This window comes from Tachypleus tridentatus, chromosome 1, assembly GCF_004210375.1.
Source record: "Tachypleus tridentatus isolate NWPU-2018 chromosome 1, ASM421037v1, whole genome shotgun sequence".
Classification (NCBI taxonomy): Eukaryota; Metazoa; Arthropoda; class Merostomata; order Xiphosura; family Limulidae; genus Tachypleus; species Tachypleus tridentatus.
Window position 1 is genome coordinate 31,586,566 of NC_134825.1, and position 19,683 is coordinate 31,606,248.

Here is a 19,683-nt window from a genome sequence, read left to right on the forward strand (position 1 = left end):
TTAATATTGTATAAAATGAAAGTATTTAGCGGGCGTAGAAACATAGTGTGTACTGATGTATAAAGATAATGTAAGAGTATATAGAATGCACTATATCGTGCAGAAGACTCTTCAAGTACTGCATGTTATTCCCATAGCAACTTAACAGATTGGTTTTAATCTACCTCCGCTTACTAATCTCATAGCAACTTCACAAATTGATTTTAACCAACTTCCTCTCGCAAAAATGTTCGTCTCTACTGAATGACACCATTAATTTCTCTGTCATCAAGTACAGTTGTACTTTGTATTTATGGTAAAGTTACTAAAGCTGTCTGTCTCTTTCATTAATTTTGTACTACTGACTAGTCGGTAAGAAGCAGGATTCATTTTAAAGGGTTGACTGTCAGTCTTATAATGCACCTACTGTTAAAGTACAGAGAATATTTTATGATATCACACAGATTCGAACCAGAATCCAGAACTCTACCACAAGTCCAACACACAACTTCACTAAATAATAAAACCTTTTTCATTGTCTGTACTGATACTTGCTGATTGCACAGTTTCACAGCACACATTTTATTTTTGTGATAACTTTTCAAACATAGTGCAACAGGTTCTTTCAAACAAAGACAAACAGCGATGGAGAAGAAGTAGTTACTTGGTATGTAGATCTTTAGAGTGAGGGATGTTCATGGCTTATAGTTTACAGTGCATGCTTATCCGGTTTATATTTTACACAGTAAATAGAATTTTAAAATATTTTGTCATTTCCACAAAAATCAAGTCAAATATGTACTTACATAACTGCCCATAACATATTAAACCTAATTTTAAAATGAAGCTTATTCAATAGAACCTCATCACTCAATTAATTTGGTAAAACAAAAATAAAAAAAATGAATTAATTCACGTGAATCATGTAAAATAATATATTTTTGTAAGTATCAAAAGGCTGTAATAGCCAAACAAGCAGATACGTTTTATTTATGTAAAAAAACAAAACAAAAACGATGATTTGACATCTGAAATACCAATATTTCAAAGTATTAATTGTATATTAAAATTTGCTTATACAAACAGTTCTTGTTCTCCTTTCGAACGTGCACCAAAAAAAAATGATACTGACTGAACTCAGGAAACTGAATGTATTCGTTTCGAGATTTATGTGCAAGTTTTGAATGAATTAATGAAACTTTTTCTCTTTTCGAGGTCCACCACTGGGAAAGCGGTAAATCTTCGGATTTAAGTTTAGATATTTTAATCATTGTTTGAAATAAAAAAAACTGATTAGGGACATATCAAATATTTCTGTATAAAATTCAACTACAGATTTCAAGACAGGTTGTTGGAAGACATGCAGATACATAAATAAACAAACATGAAGATAAATATACAAATAGATACACAGACAAAAACTGAGACAGTCACATAGACAGGTACACTGATAAAAGACAAAAAAAAATAAAACGTTAAAACGCGTAAATGGTGCTTACGTGGCTTCTGTTTATTGGCCTTTCTCTGTACACGTAACACTTCTGAAGGTAATCAGTTTAGTTGCTATACGAACGTAAGGAAAACGTAATTCTCGTGGTTGAGAATTATCAGTTTCACACAACTTCTTTTACAAGAAAAGAATCAACTTTCGAAATTCCGACTGGTTCATTTCTGGTTACTTGTTGGTGTACACGGTAATCATCCTCGGAAACCAAGCGCGAGGCGTCAGCATTCTATCTTTCCTCCAATTAGTACACATGCAGCTTTTAGTAGGAGATATATTAAAACAACACGCCACTCACAGACAGAAATAGGCATTTTAGGGCCAAGAAAAAAAAGGCTATACGTATTCATTTTACTAGAGACGTTGACAGTTCTTAACGTTTGTTTTAAAGTTAATTAATTCTAAAGATAGTGTTTTCACTGTCGCTCTGTTTATAGTCTTTCGGAAAGTATTCACAGATTATAATCAACATACTTAAAAAACAATAAAACTAACATTAAACACCTTAACTTTTAGTATCCTGTATCAAATTTTAGCAGATTTCTTCAAGTTATCATTTATCGGTAGCGGTTGCTTAGAATAAATTTAATTATGTTAAGTAGAAGACGATGATCTTTATCGAGTGTTGTCAATGGAACTTTATATACTCGTGGTAGTATTTTATCTCTTGAAAAAAATGACAGGTCAGTTAAATTTATTTGAAAATTTTGGCAAAAACAGAATACATAGTGTATAAATGTGAGTGACCGCTGCTAAAAAAACTAAGTGTTTTAAAAGTTCTATCCTATTTTGCTGCTGGACGAATAGGTTAAAAACTAATAATTTGAAGAACGAAATGAAACGAAAGTTCTTATTGGTATTATAATTATTAATTAAAACAGCACATCCCGATAAAATAAAAAATCTGTAACAGTCGTACATAAAATATGTCTATATAGAAACTTTAAAATACGGATAAGGTAAACCAATATTAATAATCTTATCTAAGGTTAGCTCCTATGGATGTTTAGAACCCAGGCAAACTAAAGATAGTAAAAGTCCTACCCACGATAATATCGTACGTAGAATTAAAACTAGATAAATTGCTAACAATGAACTATGTAAAATATATTTTTATTTGTTTGAAGTTAAGCACAAGGCTATGCAATCTGTGCTCTGCGAACCACTATACCCGAGTTCTAGCGTTGTAAATCCGGAGACAAACTGTTATACCACTGAAAGGGAGAGCTGAATGTATCTTACTGTCAAACGCGAGTCATTAAATGATTCAACTTAATATTACATGTATTTTAAGACTGCTTTTCTACTGTAACTTGTTTATTTACATGGTTTTGAAATTAGCTCCAAAAATATACAGATATGTAGATAGAATGAAGTTATTCAACAGCACCCACCAGCCATTCTAAGAGTACTCTAATTATATGATAGAATGAAGTTATTCAACAACACCCACCAGCCATTCTAAGAGTAATCTAATTATATGATAGAATGAAGTTATTTAACAACACCCACCGGCTATTCTAAGAGTACTCTAATTATATGATAGAATGAAGTTATTCAACAGCACCCACCAGCCATTCTAAGAGTACTCTAATTATATGATAGAATGAAGTTATTCAACAACACCCACCAGCCATTCTAAGAGTAATCTAATTATATGATAGAATGAAGTTATTCAACAACACCCACCGGCCATTCTAAGAGTACTCTAATTATATGATAGAATGAAGTTATTCAACAATACCCACCGGCCATTCTAAGAGTACTCTAATTATATGATAGAATGAAGTTATTTAACAACACCCACCAGCCATTCTAAGAGTTCTCTAATTATATGATAGAATGAAGTTATTCAACAACACCCACCAGCCATTCTAAGAGTACTCTAATTATATGAGAGAATGAAGTTATTCAACAACACCCACCGGCCATTCCAAGAGTACTCTAATTATATGATAGAATGAAGTTATTCAACAACATCCACCGGCCATTCTAAGAGTACTCTAATTATATGATAGAATGAAGTTATTCAACAACACACACCGGCCATTCTAAAAGTACTCTAATTATATGATAGAATGAAGTTATTCAACAACACCCACCGGCCATTCTAAGAATACTCTAATTATATGTCACTTTTTAAATATTAAATGCATTTTTTCTTCGACGGAACTCGAATCATCGGCCCTCCCATTCCGACATACTAATGACTGGGTTATGCCTAGCTCTATTCAGCCTTCATTTTCATTTAGATAAGTTTTTACAACACTTTTCAAGTATGCAAGTTTACGTTTTGTAAAAGACGTGTTTTGTGAAAATTTAAAAAATGCTAAGGTGTTGTGTTGGGACTTGCAATATGGCAATGGATAGCATTTAAATTAGATGTTATGTTGACGCCTGTAACATGGAAATGTTAACGAGCTGTTACACAGGGACACAGTATAAGATGAATGTTACATTGAGGCTTGTAACAAGGCAGTGCTAATGAGTTTGTTATACGGGTACACTGTTTAAGGAGAATGTTGTGTTGTGTTTGTAGCACGACAATATTATTGAGCTGTTACACAGGGGCATTATCTAAAGTGAATACTGCATTACATTTGTAACACGACAATCTTAACGAACTGTTACACAAGGACATTGCAGAGTGTGATGTCGTATTAAGACTTGAAACAGAAGAAAAAGCTGATTATTTTCCCTACGCACTGAGATGTTTAGAATTTTCATATTGATTGCTCTGAGGAAAACCAGGATAAGTTACATAGAGATAAACACTGTACAATCAGGGACGGAAGATGTTCCTTCATTCCTCATAAGCAACATGTAGATCAACGAAATCTCTCACACCAGGTGGCTCAAAATCGGTACTCAACGTGAGGGTTAGTCCTTATTACACGACGACTTGAAACTAACTCTACAACGAATAAGATCAAATTTTTGCATGAAATTGAAAAAAAAGTATATATCCTCAGATATACCCGTGGAAAAAGTAGCAATCAATACATATAGGAGCTTTGGTTGCTTGAGCGTGAAGAGACATATGTTGAAGAGCACATTTCTAACTTAGTAATTTTTTAGTTGTTTCAGTATTTATGTATTTAGTTATTATCTCTGATAATTCGTAGAATGTTTTATATATCTTGGATTAAATTTTCAATATTATTACAGAACCACGTCTTTATATAACGTTCCTTCTCCACGAATTGCCCCGCGTTGCTTGTTAATGGAATGGTTTGTAATTAATTAAACCAAATAATATTTCATTCCAATTGGTTTTTAAACTCTCAGTACAGTCTTTCGTTTAATAGATTTTTAAACCGGAGAGCAAAATTTATGAAAACGTCTATTTTGAAAAAAAACAGAGAACTAAATAGCGCATCATAGACACAGTTAACTTAACCAGTGAAAATTAATTTTTCCTGCAATTGCATAACGACAGCTATTAGCGTATTAAAAATACCAAATAAAGAGAAAATGCAAATTTTGTACTTCCAGTAAATCCAGATTAATAAAAAGCATGTTTTACAGACGAATAACCATAGCAGTCTGTTATAAAAATGAGCCGTCTATCTTCTGGTTTATTAATACAGTTATATGAAGAATCATATAACATTTAAGAAAGTATTCTTTATATAAGCCTTAAGTAAAGTACAATATACAATAGCATTATATTAATGATTAGAAACTATCAAAACAATTATTAGTCTTATAAAAATAAATAAAAACCTTAGTTTTGTTAATGATACCTTGGAAAGGCTCATTGTGTCATTTTGAAACAATAACTAGTTTTACTCATACAATTGTCTCTAGTGATTGTTATCATAACACTTTCAGCTAAAGAGCTGATAAATGATGCATTTTCACAAAGAGTATGCACATGGAGGAAATGGGGGGCTCACTTCGTAGCTTAGATATACGATAGGATACTGCAAGATCTGCAAATGTTTCTGGGAAATGTATCATTAAGTTAATTCAAACGTATCAAATAGCTATTCTAGGCCACAACATTCTTTGTAGAAGAAAAAGGCGTGTTGTGAGAATCATACCAGATAAAAAGAACACACTGCAACAGTGGTATTTCCAGTTACCAATGTTAGAGTTGCGATGTATAACTTGCTGTTTTCTTTTGAATTCCTTCCTCCGGTGATTCAGAAATTGATTCTAACCAAATTAAGACGTCTTCTAGAGAAGTGTTTCAAGTGGGAAAGACGCGTTTGACTTTTTCATATGTAATGCAAATGAAACATAAAAGGTTTGTATTTAAATAAATTAACTAAAAAACTGTTTATATGGCGTTAATGAAATTAACAGAATTAATTATGAATTATTTTTATAATACACACTACAGAATCCATTTCTCACTTCACACAACGGAAAGGATTGTATACTTTATATATTTCATTTTCTCACAGTATTATGAATTATTTGTGTAATACACACTACAGAATCCATTTCTCACTTCACACAACGGAAAGGATTGTATACTTTATACATTTCATTTTCTCACAGTATTATGAATTATTTGTGTAATGCACACTACAGAATCCATCTCTCTCTTCACACAACGGAAAGGACTGTATATTTTCCTCGTTTCATTTTTTCACAGTATTATGAATCATTTACGTAATGTACACCAAAGTGTCCTTCTGTCACTGAAGTGATTGTTTTATCAAGTGTATGGAACGATAACTGTAGTTTCTTAATGACATATTTAATATAATGATACACAGACGACTTCTTTTTCCAGATTAAAAAATTGTTTAATGTTTTTTTTTTATTTCGTTCTTTAGGTTTTTCAGGAGTTATCTACAGCATACGCAACAAACAGCCTTTTGAAGGATTTTCAAAAACAGTTTGTCGTATACGATGAAGATGGCTCTTACGACAGCCACAAGTCAAATTATTGAGTATTAAGCAAGTTTGCATCCAAAAACCGAGTTGTATTAAATGTAGATAGACTGTTTACTTAACCATTTTTATTGACATTATGGTTTGTTTCAATATATAACACATATATTTCTTACAGCTGGAAGTAATGCTTTAATTTCCGATATATCAGCGATAAGCTTACGGATTTACTAAAACGTAGGGCTCGATTCCCGGCAGAGCATAGATAGCATATTTTGTAGCTTTGCGCTCGGCAAAATAACAAAAACAGCACAAGTTATATATTTTATTTCAGACCTCCAAATTCTATACAATACTGTAGTATATTTTTGTTGTTTTACTTTACTTAAAAGTTTCAAATTTGTTTTTTTTTATTCTTTTCATTTATAGTGTGAATTTATGACTATAAAAATGTCTGAAAATATTTTGCAAAATGTTTGTTTATAAGAGCTAGATCTATCAAAGCAAAATGACAAAGGTTTTACGTTAAGCCACGAAGTAATAAGAGAGAGACATGGATGAAGAGGTGAGCTTTAATACTTTGTACTTTAATAAACTTCGAATAGATAAAAATAGTGGTATGTCAGAACTTCCATGTCTTTATTAACTTCTTTATTTGCAGTTAAATCAGATTTTATGGAAACGGTTCAATTTAAGTTTATCATTTCAGTGGTTGGAGTAATGGACTGTGAATTAGAAGGTCCACGATTCGTGTTTTATTACCACACATAGAGACAGTCACTTTCTGGACCTTGAAGCTACGGAATCGTGACAGTCAAATCCCACTACTCGACCATTGTAGCTTGAGAATTGACAGTAGTAACTGTTGACTGGTCGCTTTTTTTCTCTTGCCTATCAGTTCAAAATCAAAGATGGCTGACGCTAACAATCTTTGTTTAGCTAAACTCCTGTATTTGCGGATAAAGTTCATGCCAAACAAAAATCTTCAAAGCCAAATTTGTTACAAAGAATTTTATTCCTCATGCAAATGTTTTATTGCAAGCGTTTTTCTAACTATTAGTAAGAAAAATATTCACAAAATACTTTCCTTGTATTTGGTGTTCAATAAATATAAACGGAACTTTATAGAAAATTCCAGAAAAAAAATATACAAACCTATACGTTAAAATAAGTTATGCATGTTTTATGTGAAATTCATTAATCTTATGTGGAAGTCGCAAGTCATGAAGACATGCTTTTCATGGATGTAATTGCCCATCAAGGTATGTGTTTGATCAGAATCACAAGTAGTGTCGATGGTTAAGTAAACAAGGTGTTTGTCAGATTTGACCCACAAGTGGTATCGATGGTTAAGTAAACAAGGTGTTTGTCAGATTAGACCCACAAGTGGTATCGATGGTTAAGTAAACAAGGTGTTTGTCAGATTAGACCCACAAGTGGTATCGATGGTTAAGTAAACAAGGTGTTTGTCAGATTAGACCCACAGGTGGTATCGATGGTTAAGTAAACAAGGTGTTTGTCAGATTAGACCCACACGTAGTGTCGATAGTTGAGTAAATAAGGTGTTTGTCAGATTAGACCCACAAGTGGTATCGATGGTTAAGTAAACAAGGTGTTTGTTAGATTAGACCCACAAGTGGTATCGATGGTTAAGTAAACAAGGTGTTTGTCAGATTAGACCCACAAGTGGTATCGATGGTTAAGTAAACAAGGTGTTTGTCAGATTAGACCCACAAGTGGTATCGATGGTTAAGTAAACAAGGTGTTTGTCAGATTAGACCCACAGGTGGTATCGATGGTTAAGTAAACAAGGTGTTTGTCAGATTAGACCCACACGTAGTGTCGATAGTTGAGTAAATAAGGTGTTTGTCAGATTAGACTCGTGAGTGGTATCGATGGTTAAGTAAACAAGGTGTTTGTTAGATTAGACCCACAAGTGGTATCGATGGTTAAGTAAACAAGGTGTTTGTCAGATTAGACTCACAAGTGGTATCGATGGTTAAGTAAACAAGGTGTTTGTCAGATTAGACTCATGAGTGGTATCGATGGTTAAGTAAACAAGGTGTTTGTTAGATTAGACCCACACGTAGTGTCGATAGTTGAGTAAATAAGGTGTTTGTCAGATTAGACCCACAAGTGGTATCGATGGTTAAGTAAACAAGGTGTTTGTCAGATTAGACCCACAAGTGGTATTGATGGTTAAGTAAACAAGGTGTTTGTCAGATTAGACCCACAAGTGGTATCGATAGTTGAGTAAACAAGGTGTTTGTCAGATTAGACTCATGAGTGGTATCGATGGTTAAGTAAACAAGGTGTTTGTCAGATTAGACCCACACGTAGTGTCGATAGTTGAGTAAACAAGGTGTTTGTCAGATTAGACCCACAAGTGGTATCGATGGTTAAGTAAACAAGGTGTTTGTCAGATTAGACTCATGAGTGGTATCGATGGTTAAGTAAACAAGGTGTTTGTTAGATTAGACCCACACGTAGTGTCGATAGTTGAGTAAATAAGGTGTTTGTCAGATTAGACCCACAAGTGGTATCGATGGTTAAGTAAACAAGATGTTTGTCAGATTAGACCCACAAGTGGTATTGATGGTTAAGTAAACAAGGTGTTTGTCAGATTAGACCCACAAGTGGTATCGATAGTTGAGTAAACAAGGTGTTTGTCAGATTAGACTCATGAGTGGTATCGATGGTTAAGTAAACAAGGTGTTTGTCAGATTAGACCCACACGTAGTGTCGATAGTTGAGTAAACAAGGTGTTTGTCAGATTAGACCCACAAGTGGTATCGATGGTTAAGTAAACAAGGTGTTTGTCAGATTAGACCCACACGTAGTGTCGATAGTTGAGTAAACAAGGTGTTTGTTAGATTAGACCCACACGTAGTGTCGATAGTTGAGTAAATAAGGTGTTTGTCAGATTAGACTCATGAGTGGTATCGATGGTTAAGTAAACAAGGTGTTTGTTAGAGTGGATTCACGAGTGATGTCGATGGCTAAGAGTTGTGAGAACTGCAATGTTATAAGGAAACTTGCCTATGACAAGAACCATTGCGAAATACGAACACATAAAATTATGTTTTCATAAACGTATTATTAATGTTCCACGATGGTTACCATGAAAACGTTGTGTCAAACTTCCAAAACCAGGCATGAAATCGTGTAACTTTACTTTGTTCATAGATGGCGATTTAATGACGTTTGAATCAGGGTAATATTAAGGTTTTTGTTTAATTTTTTTATATGTAATCCAGTTTAATAAAGACTACAAGAGAGTGTCATCAAACTCGGTCCGAAATAGTGTGAATTCACACTTTTATGGGTATCAAATACTGATAGGAGCTGTACTCCAAAAGTATGAATTCATATCTACAATTAAGGTTAAGGCACTCGACTGGTAATCTGAGGGTCATGGGTTTGAATCCCAGTCAAATCAAACACGCTCACCTTTTCAGCCGTGAGGGCGTTATAATGTGACGGTCAATCACACTATTCGTTGGTAAAAGAGTAGCCCAAGAGTTGGCGGTGGGTGGTAATGACTACCTGCCTTCTCTCTAGTCTTACACTGCTAAGTTAGGGACGGCTAGTGCAGATAACCCTCGTGTAGAAATATATTTTTGTATAACTTTAAATAAATCGTACACTTACGTTAACGCAAGAGCTTTTTTTAACACTATATATATTATTCACATATCACTTGGAAGACTTTTCCTTCTGCTTATAAATTCACATCATGCTTTACATAGCAAGAGTGTGAACTTTAATTTGCCCTAAAATTGCATCTTTATGCTGTGAATTGCCAACTTATCAACAAGGGGTGTGTTTATTAAAATCACACCCCAGATACACCTTTTTTTTATTGGAGTCTAACTTTCCCTTCAATGAATGGGAGAATATCAGTTATATTTTTTATATTAAACTTAATGGTGAAACATGGAAGCTATAATAATAACTCCTTGTAATTACACCTGAAAGCACATGATTTTGGTAGTTAGAAACCAAGGTTCCAAGTGTTGCAAACCATGAAACTGCGCTTTGTGATATTTGCATTTAGTTTCATTGTTTTGCATACTTATTGTTTTAAAACAAAAACTGCTATTATATAAAAAGACGTCAGTGTACTCTTAGAAATTCGAAAGAATGCAAATATAACTGTAAATATATTACAGTTCCCTGTTGGGACAGTGGTAAGTCTACGGATTTACAACGTTAAAATCAGGGGCTCAATTTCCCTCGGTGGACACAGCAGGTAGCCCGATGTTGCTTTGTTATAAGAAAACACATGCACATAATACATTATACCTACTTATGAAATTCTTGAAAATATATTACTGTTAATTTGCAGTATAAAGACTTGCAGTTCATCTGCTATACCATTTGCCGTAAAATTCATAGCATTTCACTGTTAAATTTTACTGTTTTTTACTGCTATTCTATAACTGTTATTTCACATGAAATAAATGCTCTACTACGTAGTTCAAGTGTTTTTCACTATAAATCCATAAAAAAAGTTACTTTTAACTTAATGTGTAATCCGCGCAAAATGTCTCCCAGTCAGACAGTGTAAAGCCTGCAGACTTACAACGATATAAACCAGGGTTTGGTTCCTTGCATGTATTTCTAGTTTTTATTACAGTAATTCTGCAACAAAATACTTTTAAATTACCTGCGTCTTTTATATAAAATAATTGTATTTCAATCGTTTTCCATTGTTATTCCATAAAGAAATACTGTTAAATTAGTGTGTGTAACAGATAAGATGTATTTCTATGTATGCAAGACCCGACATGGCCAGGTGGGTTAAGGCGTTCGACTCGTAATCTGAGGGTCGCGGATTCGAATCCCTGTCGCACCAAACATGCTTGCCCTTTCAGCCGTCGGGGCATTAAAATGTGACGGCGAATCTCACTATTCGTTGGTAAAAGAGTAGCCCAAGAGTTGGCGGTGGGTGGTTACGACTAGCTGCCTTCCCTCTAGTCTTACACTACTAACTTAGAGACGGCTATCGCAAATAGCCCTCGTGTAACTTTGCGCGTAATTCAAAACAAAGAAAGCTAACTGATTAGTACTTCTTTGAAATACGTAAATTGTAAATTTATTGATACTGATGCGAAATCCGTAAAAAAGATATGTCATGATTCACTGAGAACAAATTGTTTAGATGCTGATGGTTTCTTATGATCGTAGTTGTTGGTAACTAAAATGATTGATCTGTCATCGAGAACTGAAACTGTTTCAAATCGAACACCAGTTTTAAAAGTGTTACTCATACAACAAATACGACAAATAACCAGTTGTAAATTAACTACGAAACTTACCTACTAATTTTTCCAGCTCTTCAGAATTAAGAAAAATATTGAAGTGCCCGGAACATGGATAAAAGGTCGCTATACACGATAATAGTAAAAGCGGAAGTTCCTGTCGGAGTATTGTATATTTCATAGTTTATCGAGATACAATCTGAGATTTCGGTTGTGTTAACAAATGAATGCTTATAGATTTGAAATGAAAAAATTAAGCTTCACGTTAAGCGTTTGTCTTTCATTAAAAGATAACTTGAGGTTTGAATCAAATAAATTAATATTAGTTGCAACTCACTGAAAATATTGGAATCCTCATTTTAATCGTTCATTTTCTATCGGAAGAAAATAATTCTTTCTCCTCAGTTTGCATATCAGAAAAACAAGAAAATCATGCCAACGTGTTTGCACAAGATGTTTCTCGAATTGCAGACGTATCTGTCTCGTTCATATCTGTCTACCTGTGTGCATCACACTAGTGCAAACTTAAAACCAACTAACTGCCTGAACGCGAATTTAAAAACCGAGGAACTCAACATAAGCGACACACTGTGGAAACTAACTAAACAAGGTTCTGCACACGCTTGGGGTTTAGCAAGGCGTTGACAAGTTTGTGTCGGCATTCAACCTGATCTGACAGATGATTGGAACTGGCTTTGCAACAGTAAACCTGTTGAGTGAGAAGAACGGAGTTTAAAGTAATAAACATGATCCACTTGGCGCCATAGCCGATGAGAATGACATTCCAAAAAAGAACTAAGGATATCTGAAAACTAAAACCCACCTTAAAAACAGCTGAAACTAAAGCTGTAAAAGGAAAGAAGTACTAAACGTTTTCTCATTACAAAAGCTGACAACCACAGATATTTAAATACCAGAAATCGAGAATATTATATTATGATAAACTATAAAGTTTACACAATGACAATTTTTTGTTATGTTTGACTTAACGGTAATTCTACAGAAAGATACGTTCCTATACTTTTAAGTTTCACATTCAAATCTCCGGAACAAGCAGACCACGTCTGTCGACCCGGTTGGAATTGTGAAGTTACAACACTTTTAAAATACATTTCTGTAAATACATACTGTTGTTTTACCAGTTTTTTTGTTGAAATAGCCTGAAAATTGTTATATTCTGAATAACTGTCTTATGCTACACTAAATCAGAAACTGTTTAATGTCAGGCGAACTATTTGATTATTCACTTAGTTTTTCGATGGCATCTTAAACTAAACTTTTTGCGTATTTTACAGAAATAAAAAAATACACATATAGTTTGTAGACAGCAGCATAGCCACAAATTTACAAAGCAGTTAGAGCTCACGAGAGAGCAGACTTGGGAGAGTGTACTTTTTAGTTATCTTTCTAACTAAAACATCAGCTTTTGAACTCCTATTTTTTTTATCCAATTTTCTGTCAAATAATTGATTGTGTTTTCAAAAACTAGAGTCATGCCTTCACATTTAGCAAAGTTCCAAACATAGATGTAAGTATTAATACCTGATACAAAAAACAGCATCAACCTCATTTAGTAATATATTACAATCAGGTGTTAAATCGTGATAAAAACTCGCTCTTAACAACAGACGTCTGACGTTTACCCAATTTTCATACCACAAATATCAGATGTTGCATACAGTTTTCTCCCATCTCTTACATCTAACCAGTAGGTCTAGGAGTCAGCGATCGAGGTTAGTTTTTCAAAGACATGTGCTACAAAATTTTCATGACTAGACCAAAAAAAATTCTCAAATTATTCAAGAAGCTACATACTAAAATAACACTAAAATACTCTACTAATTATTTTTAATGTTTTTTTTAAACTATGTAATGTGTTTAGTATAGGTCCGAGACGAATGTTTAACGTTTAGATAAAACAAAACGTTTATAATTTGTTAACTTATTCAAAATATTCTGGAAAATAAGCAAATTTTTGACTAATGGTATTTATAGATTACTGAATGTATCGTTTTAAAGGCAAGTATTTATTAGTAAGCGAATACACAATTTTTCCAGATTTATCCTGCCGTAATGTACCGTTAGGAGCAAATACACACATTTTTTCGCCTTATCCTGTCGTTATGTGTGGTTAGAAGTGGATAAACAACTTTTCTAGCTTTATCCTGTTGTGTCGTGTGATTAAATATGGATACATAGCATTATGTCTGTCCATGACTTCTGATTATTTGGTTTTTAATTAAAGGTCATTATTTTCTCTTACGATATTATTCCAATTAATAGACCTGAAATATCTTATCTGAAGATTACCTAACAAGGTCGAAACGTTGTTCTCTGCTTTATCAGTAAAATTGTTAATACCCATACCAGCCGTTCTGAGAGACATTTTTATTTCAATTGGGTTTCTTGCCATCACGAATTGTGCAAACTAGTCGTCACCACCCTGGTTCTGTCCCTAGGCCCCTCCTGGGGTCTTTGCCCTGAGTATTCTTAATGATCCTGTGACCACAGCAAGTTAAAAAAATAATAGATATTTTTGACATTAATATATTTTAAGGCAGATTGGGAACTCTTTGGGCTTCTTCAAATTCAAAACAGATTGTAAGTTTCAGTAATGACGAGAAAACACACTTGTAAAGAAAAATATATATGTAAAAACGACTGGTTTGGGTTGAGAAAATTTTTATGTAGAAGAGTGAACAACGTTTCGACCTGACGATGACCGAAGAAGGTCGAAACGTTGTTCGCTCCTCTACATAAAAATTTTCTCAACCCAAACCAGCCGTTTTTAAAAATATAGATTGTAAGTTTCAATAATTTTACTTTAGATATAAAATTGTGCTTACTCGTTCCATCTTTCTTACGATTGGCTGTAGTATGTTACCGTGATCTTCCATTCCTACCATCAGCTGCAATGTGTTGTCGTGATCTTCCATTCCTGCCATCAGCTACAACGTGTTTCCTTGATTTTCCATTCCTACCATCAGCTGTAATGTGTTACTTAGATCTTCCATTCCTACCTTTAGCTGTAATGTGTTACAGCGATCTTCCATTCCTGCCATCAGCTGTAATGTGTTACTTAGATCTTCCATTCCTACCTTTAGCTGTAATGTGTTACAGTGATCTTCCATTCCTACCATTAGTTGTAATGTGTTACCTAGATCTTCCATTCCTACCATCAGCCGTAATGTGTTGCCGTGATCTTCCATTCCTACCATTAGTTGTACTGTGTTACCTAGATCTTCCATTCCTACCATCAGCCGTAATGTGTTGCCGTGATCTTCCATTCCTACCGTTAGTTGTAATGTGTTACCTAGATCTTCCATTCTTACCATCAGCTGTAATGTGTTGTCGTGATCTTCTATTCTTACTTTTAGCTGTACTGTGTGACCGTGATCTTCCATTCCTTCCTTTAGCTGTAGTGTGTTCCGTGATCTTCCATTCCTACCATTAGTTGTAATGCGTTACCTAGGTTTTCCATTCCTACCATTAGCTGTAATGTGTTACCTAAAATCTTCCATTCCTACCATTAACTGTAATTTGTTACCTAGATCTTCCATTCCTGCCATCAGCTGTAATGTGTTACCTAGATCTTCCATTCCTACTATCAGCCGTAATGTGTTGCCGTAATTTTCCATTCCTACCATTAGTTGTAATGTGTTACCTAGATCTTCCATTCCTACCATCAGCTGTAATGTGTTGTCGTGATCTTCTATTCTTACTTTTAGCTGTACTGTGTTACCGTGATCTTCCATTTCTTCCTTTAGCTGTAGTGTGTTCCGTGATCTTCCATTCCTACCATTAGTTGTAATGCGTTACCTAGGTTTTCCATTCCTACTATTAGCTGTAATGTGTTACCTAAAATCTTCCATTCCTACCATTAGCTGTAATTTGTTACCTAGATCTTCCATTCATACCATCAGCTATAATGTGTTACCTAGATCTTCCATTCCTACTATCAGCCGTAATGTGTTGCCGTAATTTTCCATTCCTACCATTAGTTGTAATGTGTTACCTAGATCTTCCATTCATACCATTAACTGTAATTTGTTACCTAGATCTTCCATTCCTGCCATCAGCTGTAATGTGTTACCTAGATCTTCCATTCCTACTATCAGCCGTAATGTGTTGCCGTAATTTTCCATTCCTACCATTAGTTGTAATGTGTTACCTAGATCTTCCATTCCTACCATCAGCTGTAATGTGTTGTCGTGATCTTCTATTCTTACTTTTAGCTGTACTGTGTTACCGTGATCTTCCATTCCTTCCTTTAGCTGTAGTGTGTTCCGTGATCTTCCATTCCTACCATTAGTTGTAATGCGTTACCTAGGTTTTCCATTCCTACCATTAGCTGTAATGAATGTGTTACCTAAAATCTTCCATTCCTACCATTAGCTGTAATTTGTTACCTAGATCTTCCATTCCTACCATCAACTATAATGTGTTGCCGTGATCTTCTATTCCTACTTTTAGCTGTAATGTGTTACCATGATCTTCCACTCCTACCTTTAGCTGAAGCGTATTACCTTGATCTTCCATTCCTGCCATCAGATATAACGTCGTGTCTCTCCTTATTGAAACTTATTTTCCAGAGAGAGAGTTTGTTTTTGAAGTTAAGCTTAAAACCACACCAAAGGCTATTTGTGCTCTACCCACCACGGGTATCGAAACCCGGTTTTTAGTGATGTAATTCTGCAGACATACCGCTAAAAAAGAGAAAGAGTTATATTATACTTTAAGTTCCTATACATAATTTCATTTTGAAAAATAAACCACTTTACACTACGTTTACTCAAGTGCACCTAGTTGATACACTACGTTTACTCAAGTGCACCTAGTTGATAGTATTTTAATACAAAACAAAGGCATTGATCAGTACAAAAATTAACACAGTCCACAAAACTAATCGAAATATTTAAACAACAAAAAATAAAATTTAACTTTGACCACTATGAGTTTGTCTAAAATTTGGTAATTTCTTAAGGAAAGGTTGATTTAATTAAAATCGATCTTATTTCTAAAAACTGTCCTTTATTCTTTCACAAGAAACTATTAATAAAGCACAAAATAGTATTATTTCTAACAAATTCATATACAACTTACCACAGCCTTCCTATCATTCTAAATGTAGAATATTTGAAGAAAACCAAAGAGTGATTAAAAGGTACGTATATAAGTTCATAAAATGGTAAAATGACAAGTGGAACTTAGAGAACTGACCATTCGACGTACTTCAAAAAGTCAGGTTGTTAGAAAACGTCATTGTTCTTCTTCCAATAGCAAAATGTTTTACTTTTTTTCTTAAAGATAATGATGTCGTCTGAAGAAATAATTATCTAATTACACTCCTCATTGGCTAAGTTTATATTCAGTTTAATTAAGATACATCCACTAATTTGCCTTATACTAAAAATATTACATAAAACTTTTATTTTGATATTTATTTTACTACTAAGACGATTATGCTAATAATTAATTAATATAATGATATTTAAAATAATACACAAAAGCCTTAAAAATTAAAATAGTTTTATCTCTTACTGGTTTCGCAAGTATAAACACTCTTCAAAGTAAAACCATAAAACATAAAAAACAGTACAACATACATCTAAAAAACAAGATATTCATATTTCCACTAACAACCAATTCTGTCTTTAAGAACACGAAACTATAGTTTTGTTTCTGTTTGTTGTTGTTGCTTTTGGGAATAAAATATTGCTTTCCTCTTAAAACTCATGATAGCTGTTGAAACATACTGGTTCAAATTACTTAAATGTTTAATTCAATGACGTGGGTGAGACTTAATATCCTTTCGTTGTTTTAGTAACAATAAAAAATGAAATATTATATGGATGGTACATATAATGATCATGTTTAAGGTTGTTCTTTTTTTTTTTTTAACCAAATCTTTGTGTATATGAATCGGTTCACTGAAGCACGTGCTTTTCCAATTCACCATTTTCCCATTCAACATTAAATTATACAGGACGAAAATAACAACCGAGATGGCGCTACGATATGCCATTTTCAGATAGGTACGTACTTTACTAAGTAACATGAAGCTAGAAATTTTAGCACACTGCAGCTGTAATTGTTTGCTTGTTTGCTTTTTGAATTTTGCGCAAAGCTACACAAGGGCTATCTGCAATAGTCGTCCCTAATTTAACAGTGTAAAACTAGAGGGAAGGCAGCTAGTCATTACCACCCACCGCCAACTCTTAGGCTACTCTTTTACCAACGAATAGTGGGCTTTACCGTCACATTATAACGTCCTAACAGCTGAAAGAGCGACCATTGTGGATGCGACGGGGATTTGAACCATCTGGCCATGCCGGGCCTGCAGCTGTAATTACTTCCCCTGTCTGAAGGTTAAGAACATCACAAAAAATACTTTTATAAAAAGCGACAATTTAAACAATGCCTACATTGAACTAATTACTAAATAACGAGTGATTGTGACCAGTTGATCCAGTGTTAAAATGTTTGTTAATTTGTTGCTTTTGGCACAACCTGGTAATCTATTAAAATGTTAGAACATAATGATCAGTAAATCAAATACTACAATGTTTGTAGTAATAACACAGGTGTGCGAATTTAAACCTTTATCTTTAATAACTGATTTTCCATAGTTCAGTTACAGGGATTTCAAAAATAATGGCCCTCGTTGGGACAGCGGTAAGTCTACGGATTTACAACGCTAAAATCAGGCGTTTGATTCCTCTCGGTGGGCTCAACAGGTTGCCTAATGTGGCTTTGTTATAAGAAAAACACCCACTCGAAAATAATATTAATTTTTTTCTATCATGTAAGAATTTTTTTTTATAAATGGGAAGAAAAAGCTCTTAGCTAGATTTATTTATTATTTTTACCACAATGAACAATTTTTATTATATTTGCTACGTTTGGATTCTAGAATGATTAGTAAGACTCTCTTGTCGAGATTGGTCTAGATAAATCTATAGCCAGTGGTTATCAACATTTTAAGTATAAGAAAACGTAACCCCCTAATGGCACAGCGGTATATCTGCAGACTTTCAATACTAGAATCCGGGTTTCGATGCAATGTTGGGCAGATTACGCCTGTGTAATCCAAATCTAAATTTTCTTTGTATAATGTTTCGACATAGTGAAGTTTTGTATACATATATATATTCTTCTTGGAATATATTAATCGAATGAAATATGTCTCACTATTCACAAACTAGATAACTCATATTTAAGTTCAAACCACCTGAATCATATTTACCTGACTTGACTCAGATGACGTAACCATACTTGGGTATATTAACCAAAAATTTAAATAGCATATCCCTACATAACTGTATACATAACGATCCGAGATGAAGACATAAAATATGTTTGTTAACATTCTGCTCGTAATGCATAATCTACAGTTTTAACAACAGCAAAAACTTACTGATCAATTAGCATGTTCTGTAAGAGATTTATTATTAGATAATATTAAACATATAAATAATAATTCTTAATAAGATGAAACCAGCACGTTTATCATTTATGTAAACGAATACAAGTTTGCTTGACTGATTTAATGGATAATTTACATCTCGCACTCCGCAGCTTTATTGAATACCTCTGCGTTTAACAAATGATCGATTTAAGTTCTCAGTTGAGAAATGAGAATTAAAGGTGAATTTGTTTTATGGCAGTAGACGTAAGGTACATTTATAATCTCAGTGACAATTGTAGGTAATTTTTATCAGTCGTCTAAAACATATACACATCACTGATTTGATTTAAAACTTCATACATTGGTTTTCAGTTCTGGAGTCTAAAAGGTTTGAAGTAACTCTTATGATGTGTCACAAACTAAAAAAATATAATGAAAATAATGCTGTATGGGTTATCTTAACATATTTAAACTTCCGCGATGTATATATTATAAAATTAGAGATTTTAAGACCCATTGGTTTGGTTTGAATTCTGCGCAAAGCTACACGAGGGCTATCTGCGCTAGCTGTCTCTAATTTAGTAGCATAAGACTAGAGGGAAGGCAGATAGTTATCACCACTTACTGTCAACTCTTGGGCTACTCTTTTACCAAGGAATAGCAGGATTGACCGTCACATT

The 19,683-nt window shown here is 33.8% G+C and overlaps 1 protein-coding gene across 2 annotated transcripts in view; it reads right to left on the minus strand.

Annotated features, from left to right (window-relative positions):
• LOC143245207 (tyrosine-protein kinase RYK-like) overlaps window positions 1-12,210 on the minus strand; it is a 148,169-nt gene extending 135,959 nt beyond the window's left edge. Inside the window, exon 1 of one of the 2 annotated variants that reach the window (XM_076491310.1) lies at window positions 11,653-12,210. In XM_076491310.1, coding sequence (XP_076347425.1) covers window positions 11,653-11,776 — 124 coding nt within the window. In that variant the 5' untranslated portion in view covers window positions 11,777-12,210. The remainder of the gene's footprint in view (window positions 1-11,652) is intronic. The other variant, XM_076491289.1, reaches the window with a different exon arrangement.
• Between the last annotated feature and the right edge of the window lie 7,473 nt (window positions 12,211-19,683).